The 17,185-nt window shown below is 45.2% G+C and overlaps 1 protein-coding gene across 1 annotated transcript in view; it reads left to right on the top strand.

Annotated features, from left to right (window-relative positions):
• The window catches only part of MYO7B (myosin VIIB), a 69,579-nt gene that overhangs the window by 32,397 nt on the left and 19,997 nt on the right, over positions 1 to 17,185 (top strand). Inside the window, exons 20-29 of the mRNA XM_066621484.1 lie at positions 1,472 to 1,556; positions 2,552 to 2,770; positions 3,739 to 3,846; positions 7,256 to 7,435; positions 8,525 to 8,743; positions 9,892 to 10,053; positions 13,799 to 13,867; positions 15,131 to 15,258; positions 15,432 to 15,558; positions 15,844 to 15,963. Of these exons, the coding sequence (XP_066477581.1) occupies positions 1,472 to 1,556; positions 2,552 to 2,770; positions 3,739 to 3,846; positions 7,256 to 7,435; positions 8,525 to 8,743; positions 9,892 to 10,053; positions 13,799 to 13,867; positions 15,131 to 15,258; positions 15,432 to 15,558; positions 15,844 to 15,963 (1,417 nt within the window). The remainder of the gene's footprint in view (positions 1 to 1,471; positions 1,557 to 2,551; positions 2,771 to 3,738; positions 3,847 to 7,255; positions 7,436 to 8,524; positions 8,744 to 9,891; positions 10,054 to 13,798; positions 13,868 to 15,130; positions 15,259 to 15,431; positions 15,559 to 15,843; positions 15,964 to 17,185) is intronic.

Here is a 17,185-nt window from a genome sequence, read left to right as displayed (position 1 = left end):
GGAAAAAAGAGAATTAATTTACATTTCAAATTTGAATAAATTTACATAAATTTACACAAATCAATACATTAGAAATGGGACTTATATGAATGAATGAAGGTCTTGCAATAGCTCAAGGCCTACAAAAGGCCTTGCACAAAACAAGGCTAGCCTTTCCTTCACTGCTGCTGCTGCATCACAGACATGAAACAACAAGCAGTAGAGAGAGCCCTCTTCCCACAGCTCATGCAAGAGGTCGAACTGTCGCCCTCAAGCTGAGAGCAGTTGCGCCGGGTCAGTGCAGGCTCCGGCAAGTCTCTGGAGGGCCAGAGTCTTGTTGGAGATTGAGGGCTCCCTGCGGGCCAGATTGGAAGTCCTCGAGGGCTGCAGGTGGCCCCCAGGCCAGGGTTTGAGCATCCCTGCCCTGGTAAGAGAAGTAGCTCTGCAATGGGGCTATTTGATTCTGCAGCAGCCCTTGAGCTGCCATAGAATCAAGAGCCTCTGTTTCAGGCTGCTGGCAGTAGTCCACTAGCGTTAGCCCAGTGCAGGCTGGCGCTGACAGCTAGCACCAGCTCTGGAGTGGTGCTGAGGATTGCAGACATGCCTTATGGCACGTTTGTGACATTCAGCGCCAGTGGTGGATTGGTGCTAAGAGCTCAGGATTGGGCTCTAAATCCCCTCCACACTGATACAGCTGTACCAACAGAGTGAGCACTGCATTCTATGAGAGGCAGTTGCAGAAGTCTCCTCAAGGTAGGGATATTTTGTTCCATTATCCCAGGGCAAGCCTCCATTGCCCTGATGGGTATCCTTGGTTGTGCACCAGCCATTTTGCTTGTGCAGGATCAAGGACAGTAAGGGAAAGTGAAGTGGAGAGGCAACGAGGGTAGGGTGCTTGCGCTCACCAGCACTGCTAGGATCCACCCTCTCCCTCCTCTGTTCTGCCTTCTGCCCAGACACTCCTCTATTCCCCCCACTGCCCACTCCCTGTGCTGGCTTATCTCTGGATAGCTGGCTGCAACAGTGGGGCCACTGAAACCACTGCCATTTGTGATTACAGCTCCAAAATATGGCCATTTACGACAGCAGAATCTCCTTTCCACTGTTTTAAAGCTTAGATAGGGTTGGGACGTTTGCGCAGGAAAGCATTGGATTTGAGCAGGTCCCATTGGGGATAGTACTTGTAAACGTTCATGGAGAAGAGAGTTTAAGTGCAACTACTTTCACTTGCAACTATTTTTCACTGAAGGAAAAACAATTTGAAAACTATATTGAACTATATTGATAGTTGGGCTCAAGATAGGTGCAGTGTTCTGCTGGTTTTGGATGGGGTATGGGGGATCTTTAGTCTCTCCAACTACAAGGTTTCAAAGTCCCACTGTCTATACCTTTGGATAGAATCCACTGTTGGTAAACGGATATTATCATAGTTTCTCTCACAACTTCCTTTGTGAAAAAATAAAACCGCTATTAAAACATCTTCTGGTTGTAGAAAACAGTTTCTGAAGCAGAGGCGCAGTGCTGTGGTTATTCAGACTGCCTGGAGAGGCTATTACTGTCGGAAGAACTTCAGGATGGTAAGGATCATTCGCCCATCTTCTGAGATGCAATGTCAGTGCTGTGTTCTCCATAACCAGGCATACTATTCATAGTATGCTGGTATGATTAGGGGTGCAATTCTAACCGGCAGTTATGCCGGGATAGGAGTCCCTGGAGGGTCACAAACGTGCCGTAAAGCACGTTTACGCCTCTGTGGGAGGAAGCTGTGTCAGCACATCCAGATGTGCTTACGCATGGAGGCCGGAGGAGGCCTCCGCGGCGGCTTCCTCCCCATCACTTGTGCTGGCACACCTGTGCTGACACAAGCGGCGAAGGTAGGCATGGGGGCGGGGATGAGGCGGGAGGGGGCGTTTCTGGGTGGGGGGAGGGCAGGCAATGGGCAGCCCCAGGGGCAGGCACATGGGGAGCCGGGGGTGGGGCTGGAACCCAGCAGTTATGCTGGGTCCCAAGCCCTGTCCCCGGGGAGAACAGAGCAGCTTCAAGTCGCTCCGCTATCCTCGGACTCGACCACCTCCAGAGGTGGCACAGATCTGAGGAGACCCATTTGGGCACGCAGCGCTTACCCAGGGGTAAGGGGAAGAGCTTCCCCTTGCCTCTGGCTGAGCCGCTGCACCCAACAAACCTGCATTGGATGCAGCACAAGCCTCCTGGCTTGCCTGCTCCAGTGCAGGTTTGGATCGCACCCTAGGTGAAGGGCATAAATAATGCCCAGAAAGTGACATAACTGTTTCTAAATAATATGCTGCATCTAGGAAGACAATGTAAAGTTTCCATTCATCTGATAGCATGATATCGTTTTCTTCCATTAATCTCTCATTTTCTGTCATTCTAGTTTTGTCATAAAGCTATCATGTTAAGTAGACTGCATAAGATGAAGTATCAGATTAAAACCATTTTTAACTAGTCACATTGCCTCTGCCCTGGCTTTTTCCTAAACCAATTCTGCCTTGCTGTTCTTGTCCTCATCAGACCCACATCTTTCACCTTATCCTTTTCTTCTCTTCTGTGGCAGATCATGTTGGGATTTGAGCGCCTGCAAGCCGTTTTCCGGACCAGACAGCTTGTGAAGCAGTATGAGACAGCCCGGGCAAGTGTGATTAAGTTCCAAGCCCTGTGTCGAGGTTACCTGATGCGCCAGAAAACAGCAGAACAGCTAAAAGCTGTGTGCGTGATACAGGCTTATGCTAGAGGAATGTTTGCCCGGAGGAGTTTCCAGAGAATGAAGAAAGAGGTGGGTATGATTGGACAGTAGTTGCATGGTGCACTTGATTCGTGATGATAAGTTTGACAGCTGCCAACTCCTATGAATAGAAACTCCATTTAACAGTGACTTTAGTGTTTTCAAGATATAAAACAGCTGCATACTACATATTACACATAACCCCAGAGATAGAGGTGGTGCCCTGGTTGCTATAGCCGAGACGAATAGTCTTGGAAACCTTGACAAGGGCTTGAAACAGAATAATTAAAATTATGATCAGTTCATATTGCCTTTTTAATGAGCTATTACTATTAAGAACAATATGTATATACTACTTTTCAACTAGAAACATTCACAAAGCAGTTTGTATATAAAAATACAGAGGAAGTCAACATATATTACTACCTTACATAAGAACATAAGAACAGCCCCACTGGATCAGGCCATAGGCCCATCTAGTCCAGCTTCCTGTATCAGACAGTGGCCCACCAAATGCCCCAGGGAGCACACCAGATAACAAGAGACCTCATCCTGGTGCCCTCCCTTGCATCTGGCATTCTGACATAACCCATTTCTAAAATCAGGAGGTTGCGCATACACATCATGGCTTGTACCCCGTAATGGATTTTTCCTCCAGAAACTTGTCCAATCCCCTTTTAAAGGTGTCTAGGCTAGACACCAGCACCACATCCTGTGGCAAGGAGTTCCACAGACCGACCACACGCTGAGTAAAGAAATATTTTCTACCTTGGTTTGTGGTCTCTCTTGTTTTGGCATATCAGTGAAAGTGTGAGGATGCCAATAAGCTCACCCAGTTCTAACAGAAGCATTTCCTCATTATAGACAGGTCAGAGCCACCCACAATGCTCTTTTGCTTTGACAGTCATTGCAGGTTCCAACCATGTGCAAATGTTAGGTGGGAATCATTTGGAGATGAGGGGTTGCAAAGTGGTAAAGGTGGCTAAAGACAACCAGAGTAAGTTCCTGTTAACCTGCAGCAGCAACACAAACTGAAGGCCAGAAAGCTAAGCTTGGAGGAAGTTAAGCATTTCCTTCCAGTATCTGGAGCGCAGAAAGCAAAGAAAGAAGCTCTTAGAATAGAAAAGGTAGGTTCTCAGGCCAAAAAGGAAGATTTTGTGTGGTACTCAAGCAGAAGAAACTTTGCTATGGAGATCTGTTTCCCCTCACAGTGATATGTGTTCATATTTGCCTTTTGATAGATTTTGGCGCATATACCTTTAGTGAAGACATTGTGCAATCTCATGCCATCTGAATCTGTTGGCACCGCAGAGCAGAGAGGTTCCTGGGGAGAGGCCATAATGGTACAGCATGTGCTTTGCATGCAGGATGGTCAGTTCCTGGAATCACCAATGACTTAGAACATGTAGCAGGTGACTGCAAAGATCTCTGAGGGATGGAAAGTCACTGCCAGTTAGAATAGCCTAGGTGAACTGGTGGTCTGAACTGATATGAGGTTGTTCCACATGTTCATATCATTTTCACTTGTGAAAGTGCAGTTTTGCTCATTCACACTAGGTTCCTGGGAAATCTTTGGTCAGAAATGGCCAGGCAAATTAAATTTATCATGAGATTTTCTTATTTCACCTGCTTAAAAACTAGTTGCATGTTCCAAGGACTAAGACTGGCTCTCAGAAAGCATGATTCTCGAATGTTCTACTTCCTGCCAAATGTCTGGAGCTAAAAACCAAAGATTCCCCCCCCAAACCTGCCATGGAAATCTAAACCTGGATAGCAAAAGTTATAAATGTGGCTTCTAAGGAGCAGGATGCTTACAGAAGAAGACAAGCTTTAGAAATGTTTGAAAATATTTGGAATTTATTTGTAGAACATTTTGACTAAGCATTTAGCAGCTGGTATATAAAATAACTTCCAGGCAGGGGCTGTAACTTGGTGGTAGAACACATGCTGGGCAGGCATAAGGTCTCAGGTTCTCTCCCTGACATCTCCAGGTAGGTTTGGGAGAAAGTTCTCTTTGTCTGAGACCTTGGAGAACAGCTGTCAGTCAGAAAAAAAGAACACCAAGTTCGATAGACCAATTGTCCAGCCCAGTATCAGGCAGCTTCCTCATATGACTAATTATACCTACTCAGTTACCAAGTAGGTATACCAGCCTTGTGTTCTGCTTCCAACCCGCATTTTATTAACTAATATTGCAACCCTGTTTGTACCTGCAATGCCGACAGAATGCCGACAGAGGCCCAGCAGAGGTGTATACCGCAAAGAAAGAAGGGTTCCACTAAATCCAGGAGAGTGCCCACATGGCTAACCAGCCAAGTTAGAGAGGCTGTGAAGGGCAAGGAAGCTTCCTTCCGTAAATGGAAGTCTTGCCCTAATGAAGAGAATAAAAAGGAACATAAACTGTGGCAAAAGAAATGTAAGAAGGTGATAGGGGAGGCCAAGCGAGACTATGAGGAACGCATGGCCAGCAACATTAAGGGGAATAATAAAAGCTTCTTCAAATATGTTAGAAGCAGGAAACCCGCCAGAGAAGCGGTTGGCCCTCTGGATGGTGAGGGAGGGAAAGGGGAGATAAAAGGAGACTTAGAGATGGCAGAGAAATTAAATGAGTTCTTTGCATCTGTCTTCACGGCAGAAGACCTCGGGCAGATACCGCTGCCCGAATGGCCCCTCCTAACCGAGGAGTTAAGTCAGATAGAGGTTAAAAGAGAAGATGTTTCAGACCTCATTGATAAATTAAAGATCAATAAGTCACCGGGCCCTGATGGCATACACCCAAGGGTTATTAAGGAATTGAAGAATGAAGTTGCAGATCTCTTGACTAAGGTATGCAACTTGTCCCTCAAAACGGCCACGGTACCAGAAGATTGGAGGATAGCAAATGTCACGCCTATTTTTAAAAAGGGAAAGAGGGGGGACCCGGGAAACTATAGGCCGGTCAGCCTAACATCTATACCGGGTAAGATGGTGGAATGCCTCATCAAAGATAGGATCTCAAAACACATAGACGAACAGGCCTTGCTGAGGGAGAGTCAGCATGGCTTCTGTAAGGGTAAGTCTTGCCTCACAAACCTTATAGAATTCTTTGAAAAGGTCAACAGGCATGTGGATGCGGGAGAACCCGTGGACATTATATATCTGGACTTTCAGAAGGCGTTTGACACGGTCCCTCACCAAAGGCTACTGAAAAAACTCCACAGTCAGGGAATTAGAGGACAGGTCCTCTCCTGGATTGAGAACTGGTTGGAGGCCAGGAAGCAGAGAGTGGGTGTCAATGGGCAATTTTCACAATGGAGAGAGGTGAAAAGCAGTGTGCCCCAAGGATCTGTCCTGGGACCGGTGCTTTTCAACCTCTTCATAAATGACCTGGAGACAGGGTTGAGCAGTGAAGTGGCTAAGTTTGCAGACGACACCAAACTTTTCCGAGTGGTAAAGACCAGAAGTGATTGTGAGGAGCTCCAGAAGGATCTCTCCAGACTGGCAGAATGGGCAGCAAAATGGCAGATGCGCTTCAATGTCAGTAAGTGTAAAGTCATGCACATTGGGGCAAAAAATCAAAGCTTTAGATATAGGCTGATGGGTTCTGAGCTGTCTGTGACAGATCAGGAGAGAGATCTTGGGGTGGTGGTGGACAGGTCGATGAAAGTGTCGACCCAATGTGCGGCGGCAGTGAAGAAGGCCAATTCTATGCTTGGGATCATTAGGAAGGGTATTGAGAACAAAACGGTTAGTATTATAATGCCGTTGTACAAATCGATGGTAAGGCCACACCTGGAGTATTGTGTCCAGTTCTGGTCGCCGCATCTCAAAAAAGACATAGTGGAAATGGAAAAGGTGCAAAAGAGAGCGACTAAGATGATTACGGGGCTGGGGCACCTTCCTTATGAGGAAAGGCTACGGCGTTTGGGCCTCTTCAGCCTAGAAAAGAGACGCTTGAGGGGGGACATGATTGAGACATACAAAATTATGCAGGGGATGGACAGAGTGGATAGGGAGATGCTCTTTACACTCTCACATAATACCAGAACCAGGGGACATCCACTAAAATTGATTGTTGGGCGGGTTAGGACAGACAAAAGAAAATATTTCTTTACTCAGCGCGTGGTCGGTCTGTGGAACTCCTTGCCACAGGATGTGGTGCTGGCGTCTAGCCTAGATGCCTTTAAAAGGGGATTGGACGAGTTTCTGGAGGAAAAATCTATTATGGGGTACAAGCCATGATGTGTATGCGCAACCTCCTGATTTTAGGAATGGGTTAAGTCAGAATGCCAGATGTAGGGGAGAGCACCATGATGAGGTCTCTTGTTATCTGGTGTGCTCCCTGGGGCATTTGGTGGGCCGCTGTGAGATACAGGAAGCTGGACTAGATGGGCCTATGGCCTGATCCAGTGGGGCTGTTCTTATGTTCTTATGTTCTTATGTTCTTTAGTGGTTTAGTGGCAGCCATTTGTCTCAAGGATTTTGCGCAAGTATGAAAGTCTTTGTTCCAACAAGTGACTGGATTCTGCTAAATGTGGGCCTGATATGTATTTACAGGAACGCCTGGCTGTTTGCGAACAAGAAGATGCCCAAGAGCAAAAGAAAGGGGAAGCTGTTGATGGAAAACACAAAATACTTTACGATGTTATCAGTGACCAGGAAATGGTGGATCGGGTGTTTGGTTTCTTACCTTCTTTCATCGGAGGGCAAGAAGGACAGGCTCCTGTGGGCTTTGAGGTAAAAGATATGAAGAAATTGTAGACCAATTTATCCCCAGAAGAAAAGGAGCATGTGAAGTGACCACTACAAAATTTATCATGAGGAGAGCATGATCAGTGCACACCTTTGTGCTAGCAGCAAACTGCTCTCTGTTACTGCTGTACTGATGCTAATTAGCATCAGCGTCATATACTGATGCTAATTGAAGAGCATTCTAGAAATGTCCAAAGCTGGTAGAAAAGTTGAACGGTTCACACATCTTGCGAGGACAGATTGACTTGTCTGAAAGCAGGAGTTTTTGATAGAATAAGAGCCAGGTATCTGGCAACAGCATATGTCAAGGGTCCTATAGCATCTTCCATAAACCGTGAAAGAGAAGATTCACATGTGGGAGGATAATGGGAAAGCCAGGTGGCTAATTATAATTTACGTAAGGAAGAATGAAAAGGGCAGAAAAATAATATATGGGACAGGGTGTCTGGGGCTTCCTTGCAAAATAAACAGAGGCGTTTGTCACGAGGGATATGCAAAAAACGACCGTAATGTACTGCAGAAGGGAATATGTTAAACCGGGCTAACAAAAAGGCTCTTTTCAGCTGTGGATTGGTGAGAGTGAAAAAATAATTTGAAATAAGAGCATGTTGAGGGGATAGACCAAAGAAAAGAGGGGAACAAGCAGGGTTAAGGATACTTTTGAGAAAGTTGAATTCAGCCAAGAAAAGATTCTCCCTAATATTGCTGTAGGCTTGTTGTAAGCTTAGATCTGCTAATGCTTCAATGGAGAGGTTAATGGAAGAGAGTTTTGCTTCCAAAGTTGGACCTAAGCCGTGAATCCCCAGTCATAGTGCTAGTTGGACGAGCAGTTTCTCCCCCTGCAAATTTTCTTTTTTATATATGTCGTTTATGTTACATATTTTCTAGTATCATTGTCCTGTTAAATTTATTTCATCGATGTATTTATGCCATTAAAGGTTTATATATATATAATTGAAGAGAGCACCTGCCAAACCTCAGCATCTTTTTGTGGCAAGGCAGGGTACAAGGGATAATAGTATGTGTGTGAGAGAGAGCTGTGCCATGTCATGCTTTCTATTTTTGTGCCTACAGGACCTGGAGACAAAGACACAGACATACAAGCTGAATGAGGTGGATTTAGACATGATCCCAATGACCATGGAGCTGGAGGAGGAGGAAACAGATGACCTAGAAGAGTATACATTCCCCAAATTTGCAGCCACTTACTTCCAGGGATCCTCTACGCATACTCACATTCGGCGGCAACTGCGCCACCCACTGCTCTTCCATGATGAGAAAGATGACATTCTGGTAGCATGATTCCTTTGTGTCTCAATATTTCTTATGAGTTTTGCTTCCAGCTCTTAGCACCTTTCCAAAAACAACTTCAACAACAACCACAACAAAAAACAACACTGCACTGGAATATATTTAAAATGTAACATAAAAAGTAGTGCTGCGACATCTAGAAAAGACATCAGTTAGATCAGTTCTCAAACTTTTTGACTGGCAGCTCCCTTGACCTACTGGGCTTGACTATGGGCTTGACCTACTCCCTTGACTATGGCTCCCCATTAGAGATACAATCCCATTGTATAGGCTTGGCGAGTTTTTGGTGAGGATTCCACAGTTCTCCAGGCTGGTTTCTGCAGCTCCCCAGAGAGCCACAGCTCACAGTTTGGGAACCACTGGGTTAGACTGATTTATTCATTGAACATACCAGAGGGAGGGGAGGGCTAACCCAGATTGGAACCAAGGTTTATGTGGAGAGGGGAATTAACCTTTCTCACTGGTACCGTTTACCTATTAAAAAAGAAGCATCTGTTCCAACTGCTGTTTTCCCCTAAAATGGCTATTTGCTGAAAATAGTCACTTTATGGGCAAGTATCAGTTTGGAGGGCAGGGTGATTTTTGGTGCGAAATTGCCATGGAGGAAATTAACAGCCCTCCTGCAAATAACAAGTTTGAGGGGAGTTGTGGAGGGGGGAATAGCATGAAGGAAGCAGTTTACCCCCTTTCTCCATGCTGCATTCCCAATCTGGACTGCAATCCTGTATATGCTAATCTCCTTTGAAAACTATGGGACTTATTTCCCCATAAGCATGCAAAGGGTTGTGCTGCAGGAATCACAATTTCTTTAATTGGCTGATAGCTCAACATCAAATGGATAACATGTTATGGTATATCACAGGACAAGCTTTCAGAACACCTAATTTTTATTAGAAAAAAAAGCTAGATTAGCTACGGTTACTGCTGCTGCTGCTACAATTATTGATGGTGAAGGCCTCAGTATAGTTGTCATATAGATCACTCATGATTTCCATGAGAATTAAGTACATTTATTTGGCCACTGGCAGAATGCATGTTCATTTTGTATACTGTCACACTGTTGGACTTAATGAATAGTAACAGTATTATCCACAATAGTAACAGTAAACAAGATGTCCTATCCGCACCAGGCATCTCAAGCTGTTTGGACCATCATCTTGCAATTCATGGGTGACTTGCCTGAGCCAGCAAAGACCACCAACAGCAAGAGCAGCTCTGAGATGACTCAGCTGTATGATAGCCTTGGCAAGAGAAGTCACATGCAGCCTTTCGGCAGCAACAGTCCTGATCTGGTAAGAGGAAGACGCCTTTCACAGCTACTAGCTTATTAGAACAAGATGATTGTTTTAGAAGAAAAAAATCTTTGCTTCTTCTGTATCTAAGCTTGTTTTGCAGTGTCAGATTTTCTTGTTCTATTTTGTGCAGTTTGACTTTGCATCCCCTACTCGAGCTGTCATTCTGTATGAAAGGTATATCTCCCCCCCCCCCGGTAAGCCAATGGTTTACACTGGTGTGACTGGGTAGCTTGTCTGAATATGTGAGCTGAATACCTGGGGGGTGAGTTCAGAGAGGTCACATGGTTCGAGGCAGCATTTACTGCCCCCCCTGCACCTGGGTGCCACCCCCTGGAGGTGCCACCTCCTGGGGCCACTGCCTCCCCTCACAGAGGCCTTCTGAGGGATGGAGAGGCATGCGCAGCCTCCCCAGCCCTCAGAAGGCCTTCTGGAAGCTGAAAACCATCACTTCTGGTGACTAAGTGATGGTTTTTGGTCACCAGAAGGTCTCAGAAAGCCTTCTGAGTCCCGAGGAGGCCATGTGTAGCCTCCCCAGCCCTCAAAAGGCCCTGTGAGAAAAGGCAGCAGGCCCAAGGGGGTGGCTCTTCCAGGTGAGGGGGTGGCACCCTGGAGGTGTGCCCCCAGGTGACACAGTGGTAAGGAATGCCACTGTGTGTGAGTGCCATTTGCTTGTGGCTTTTAAAATCACTGTTATTTCTGTTCCTGTGTAATACCAACCATAAAATGTGATCTAGATAGAGGGCACGAGGGCATTGTCTCCTGGAAGCAGTTGCTATTCTGGATTTGCAGTTGCTGGATTTGCAGTTGCTATTCTGAATGGCAGTTGCTATTCCTACCTGTAGTCCTCATAGTTTAGTTGTGAATTAGGTTGGAGTGGTGGACATTTGCTCCTCTCCAAATGGTATTGTTCTACAAGGCATACAGCAGGAAGTTTGCATCTGAGATAGGTGGAACCTAGATCCTTCAACGTAGGCAGAACCAGATAAACCTTATATAGGTTTCTTTTGCTTTCTTGCTCCCTTCAGCTATTGAAGGAACAAATATCTCACGGATATTTGGCAGTTTCAAACTCTGCATTTTATTATATTACATCCAGGCAGGATAATTTCTTAGTATTTAGGAGCGAACCTGTTGAACTTGTTGCCTCCAGACTGTTTCAGGCATGCTCACCAGGTATGCAGTCTATGAGGTGCTAACAACCCAATCCTATGCAGGTCTATTCAGAAGTAAGTCCCATTGTGTACAGAAGGGCCTACTCCCAGGAAAGCATGTAGAGCAGTGATTTTCAATTTTTTTCATCTCATGGCACACTGACAAGGCACTAAAATGGTCAAGGCACACCATCAGGTTTTTGACAATTGACAAGGCACCCCATGCTGCCAGTGGGGGGCTCATATCCCCCATTGGCCCTACTAATAAATGACATCCCCCAAATTCTTGTGGCACACCTGTGGACCACTCGTGGCACACCAGTGTGCCACGGCACAGTGGTTGAAAATGGCTGATGTAGACTAAGGGCCTGATCCAGAGACCTGTGTGCTGGTTTACTGCCGCTGCACACTGTTACAAACATGCTATAAGGCACATTTGCAAGCCCTTACTGTGGACCCTGGGCCAGCTCTGGCACTGGCCTTGTGTTACATTGTCCAAACTGCTGGGCAGCAGAGTAGAGAGTGGGGTTATGGGGGAGGCATTCCAGGTTAGGGGGAGGTGGGGGAATGTGGGCAGAGGGCAGGGAGGAGGTGTGGCGAGAGGAAGGGGTGGAGCGGAAGGGAGTCAGGATCGATGGAGCTCAGCTTCACTGGCTCCTGAGCCCTATGTTGGGCCGCAAGGCCCGACACGGTACTCTTTGATTCTGCATTCGCTCAAGAGCCACTGCAGAATTGAGTAGCCCCATTGCAGGGCTACTTCCCTTACTCAGGGGAAGGGAACTCTTGTCCCCTTCTCCTGAAAAGATGGTAGCAGCTGCCCAGTGTGTGCTGGATATTGTGGCAGCTGTTTTTGGCACTGCTGCAGCCCTGCACTCCAGGCAGCTCACGTTTGGTCTATAACTCTCTTGTTTTTACAGCCATCCTAGAGATGTAAAAGGAGATCTTCAAGGGCCAGCGGGAGGGGGAGAGACATATTAGACTACTGGCATAGTGCGTGTGGACTAAGAGCTCTACATTTTGATCAGCCAAGATTAAAAGAATTTTGCAGATAGTTGCTCCATGGTGTAACTTGGGTTCTTGGTTTTTTATTGTTAACTTCCTGCAATTAGTGCTTGCAGACTTGAATCAGTATAATTAATGGGGACAGGCTAGCCTGTCTATGATTGCGCTATTGTTAATTGTCAACCATTTTGATGTTCAGAAAACTGGGTCATAGTTCATTAGGGCTCTGTTGTATGAAAAGAAAGCCCTACATTCCATTTATGTTACTCAGCTCATGGTTTATAGAGCCAGAATGAAGATAGTCTCAAGTGTGATTTATTGTGATTTTTTTTAAAAATAGTATTGAATTAAATGTTTCAGCACGGCCCTCATGCCACTCGTATTAATAGTATACAACTTTTCTACCTACAGTGAGAGCAAAGGGATTTCTGCAAAGTCAAAGCTAAACTAGACAGTTGTCGGGCTCTGCTGCAACAGAAATAAAAGATTATGCTGCAACCAAAACTGTCATTTGTAAGTCCTCTAAAAGGACTCCTTGTAGCACCCACTTCCTGCATTCTCAAACATGCCAACTGTCGCTGATTGTATTGTAACTTGGAAAATTTAGAATTGCACTAGCATCATAGGTGACACCAAACATGCATAAAAGCCTCCTGAGTTGCTCTTTGCTCTCCACCGTCTTGGTTCTCAGAGCACAGTACCTAGGCAGGAAGCCATCAGTCCAGACATATAGCAAACTATACTTTACGATAGTAATGTGTCTACCTGTGCCTTATGAAAAATGTGTTGAATTTGAGACTTTTCAAAATCCAAATGAGTTAAGTCTAATAAGGGCACAATCCTAACTTGTGCTGGAACAGGCGGATCAACTGGCCTGTACTGAATTGAGCACAAGGTAGGTGTTGTCTGGAGCAGAACTCAGAGTAAGGGAATTTTTGTTCCCTTACCTCATGTTGTGCATCAGCCAGCCCTATGGTGCTACTCATTAGACAAGGCTATTTTATACTGGTTAGGGCAGTGGTTCTCAAACTTTTAGTACTGGGACCCACTTTTTAGAATGAGAATCTGTCAGGACCCACTGGAAGTGATGTCATGACCGGAAGTGACATCCTCAAGCAGGAAAATTTTTAATAATCCTAGGCTGCAATCCTATCCACACTTACCTAGGAGTAAGCTCCATTTACTGTCATTGGTAAAAGCATAAACATAGTAGCCTGTTAAAAGTATAGAGCTGTAACATTTCCCCAGATACAGTCACATACCATGGTAGCAACAAGTCTAATACATTAAAAATAAAATATTGAAATAAATGGGGACCCACCTGAAATTGGCTTGCGACCCACCTAGTGGGTCTCGACCAACAGTTTGAGAAACACTGTACTAGGGATTTAGATGGCATCCCCATGCTGTATGTTTAAAAATTTCTCTGGTAGAAGTGTTTGAGTCTAGCCCTTTCTCTATGTATTCTATAGTGGTTTCCTTCACAGGTGTCCATGATTTGTTTCCTGATGTATTTTCCTTAAATCAGCAGTTCCTCACTGTCTTTTGGAGATCAAACTAAATCTTTACAATGAACATTTCTACCCTAGAGAGACAACAGGAAGGACAACAAATTCTCCAAAGTTATTTCCTCGGTGAAACTAAAACGAAATGCTAAGGTAGGTTTTGCTTCATCATCCTTTACCATCCAGTAATCCTTCTGAGAAATATAATGGCCTTTCTATGGCTTATTGAGGGTTGGGAATGATGTATATGTGGTGGGGTATAAGGATTGTTGTGATTGCATTCATTGCCCATTATAGGTGTGACATAATGTGTGATATGAAAAGTATAGGAGTACCTTTCATAATGCTGCTTCTTTTTGCATTGATTTGTTACAGCATTCTGACATGACATAATTGATTGCTACTCTAACCAAGGGAAGTAGTGCTTTCTAGACTCGTCAGTTCCCATTTCTTGCCTGTTCGATTAACAATGTATTCTGTAGTGCTGTTTTGTGTATTGTTCAACTTTCTGGAATGGATCCCTTGCATTAAGAGAGCTATTGCTGTAGGTGCATATACCAGTAGTAGTTGGCAATCTTCAGTCTCGAAAGACTATGGTATCGCGCTCTGAATGGTGGTTCTGGAACAGCGTCTAGTGTGGCCGAAAAGGCCAATTCGGGAGTGACAATCCCTTCCACACTGGTCTGTCTTGAGCAAAGACTTATAACCGGTAAACTGCTGCTTCCCATGTTGTGATTCCCACAATCTTTCCACCTTGAAAAAAGAGTTGAGTGGGTTGTGGAAATTTGGCCATTGTTCAAATAACTGTATGCGTGCTCTCCCTTCCTCACAAATTATTTCAGAAGTGAGATATATAGGGCCACAACCGGTACAAGAAATCCTCATGGTAAATATTTGAACAAGCAACCTTGTTGAGCTGTTTGCATCTAATTTTTTTCCTTCAGATTTGTTGTGCTTTTGCTTGCAAATTGACATAAATAATTGGTGTCATTTAGATGCTTGAAGCAACTGTGTTTCATAGAATAAAGGCCCATGTAAAAATGTGAATGGGCCCTACTGTACCATAAAAATAGGAAGGATGGTCGTCTGAGTCAAATGTCAAACCTCTATACACTAAAAATAAATGTATATGAGATAGGAAACTGAGGGCTCTAATACCATGCATATTACTCTGCATATAAGAGTCTCACTGAAGCATATTGTAAAGGCTGATCACCAATTCATCAGTAAACATGACTAGGTAGTAGGACTTGTGGCCAATAAACAAGCACAGGATTGGTCTGCAGGGAACATTTGATTATGCCTTCCATACTTGCTGAGTACTGTACTGCAAATCTGTTTTAGCACAAGGCTCTGAATAGCTTTTACACAAATCTTTAATGCAAAACAGGATGGTAGTCTTCTGCTTCATTTTAGGTTGCAAATCAACTGACAAGTGATGAAGACATGTTTCAGGGGGAGAGTACGACAACTGAGAGGCCTACGTCTAACCTTGAAAAAGTGCATTTCATTATTGGCAATGCTATCCAACGTCCTGCCATCAGGTAGGAGACCTGTATTGAGAACCAGCTGCCCATTTTACTGGGTTGCACACAATCCAGTGTCCCCTTTTCAGATTATAATGTGCAGAACAGCCAAATAACTTGCCAAAATAGTCAGGTAAGGGTAGGGCCTTTTCACACCTTGGTGTTTTTTGTTTTGTTTTTTCTCTCTGCAGGGATGAGATTTACTGCCAGATCTGCAAACAACTTACTGAGAATAACAATAAGACCAGTTATCTCCGAGGTTGGATCCTCTTGTCACTTTGTCTTGGTTCTTTCCCTCCTTCAGACAAGTTTGTGAAGGTATATTTGGTGCAGTTGCTCACCACTTGTGGTAGCAATTGTACTTAAATATTAATGGGGCTTGCTGCCCCCAAGAGCCAAATTACACCTTATGACAGTTGCCTGCTTTGGTCTGAGGTTGTTCCTTCTATTTCTATGAGGTGGGGGCCGCACAGAAATACAGTTTGGCCCTGAGAAAGATCTGCAGTGCAGAGGCCCTGCAGTGCACAAGCTTCTGCTGCAATTCTACATCCACGTGATTGCTAAATTCATCCCTAGATGTTTGTTCTGCTTTCTTATTTCCAGTACCTGCTGAATTTCATCCGGGGTGGACCAAATTTGTATACCGCATACTGTGCTGAACGATTGAGGCGCACATATATGAATGGAGCACGGACAGACCCACCTGGGTGGTTGGAGCTCCAGGTAGCTATTGACTGTATTCTTTTCTCATGCGGGTAAATTTTGTGATGTGGAGCCAGGAAACAGCAACTGACCTCCCGTAGATATTCACAGGTGCTTCAGTCATGGGGTGCTTGCCGTCGCTGGGGCTTCCTTGCTCGGTGACCAGCGATGGCCTCCTCACCCTGCAAGCTGGAGAATTGGAATACTGTCAACCTTACAGCTAACAATGATCCTGAGGAGCAGGAGATCAAGGTGGTGGGAGGGTTTAAAAGACAGGGAGAAGGATCAGGAGGGGTAGGAGAGAGGAGGTATGAAGAGTGAGCAGCAGGCAATGTGTGGGGGCAGGAGGTTTAAGAAAGGCAACCCAAGATGAGCAATCAGCAGCAAGGAGAAGCAGAGCCCAGTGAGAACCAACAGGAGAATCTGGGGAGAGGCAAGGGGAACAAATGTGAAAGTATTGTGGGTAGTGAGCTGGAAGAGAAGGAGGGAGAGTGGAAGAAAGGGGGCAGGAATAGCAGTGTTAGGAGAAGGGGCAGCAACAGTAAATAAGAGAACCCCAGAGTTAGCCCTGAGCCTTCAGCCACAAGGGTCATCAGGTACCTGTAGCACCTCCCAATTGCCTCAGGGCAGGAGGCCACCAGCACTTCCTGGCAGGTATCCCCATTAGGGAGGTATAGTCTAAAGTACCTCCATTTGAGAATTTTACCTGTTCCACTGGCATGAAGTTAATGCCCAGCTGGATGACACTAGTAGGAAAGGCAGCAAGATGCTTTAACCCTGAAGAACCTTACCTCCATTCCCATCTTCTCTGTAAGTTATCCCCCCTCAATAAATATCTGGAGTGGAGCAGAATTCTCCAGTGTTTTGATTTATTCTGGAATGGAGACCTAAAAAATGTCATTCCCTAATCTCTATAATACTGACCTTCCCCTTGGAATGAAGTGGAAGGGGCGGAGCAGGTCATACCTCCCTACAGTCTGGTTATGCTACATATCTAATTCAGTTGCAGTTTATTTCCAGTTTCTGGTCTGGAGTGCACAACTGTAGCAAACTACAAGCTGGGTGTCACTCCCTTCCCAGTCTCTAGAGAGGATCCACTTCAACAGATGTGGGTCAGGTTTCTAGATGTTACATGAAAATTACAGACCTTTGCAATGCTCTGGGATCTGCTTTGTGACCACATTGTAGAACAAGTGTGGAGAACTCTACTCCTGTTTCTCTGACTCTTTTAAACTCTGCTTTG

This window comes from Tiliqua scincoides, chromosome 3 (assembly GCF_035046505.1).
Source record: "Tiliqua scincoides isolate rTilSci1 chromosome 3, rTilSci1.hap2, whole genome shotgun sequence".
NCBI classification, from domain to species: Eukaryota; Metazoa; Chordata; class Lepidosauria; order Squamata; family Scincidae; genus Tiliqua; species Tiliqua scincoides.
Note: the sequence above shows the minus strand (reverse complement) of the source record. Positions and strands in the feature narration are given on the sequence as shown.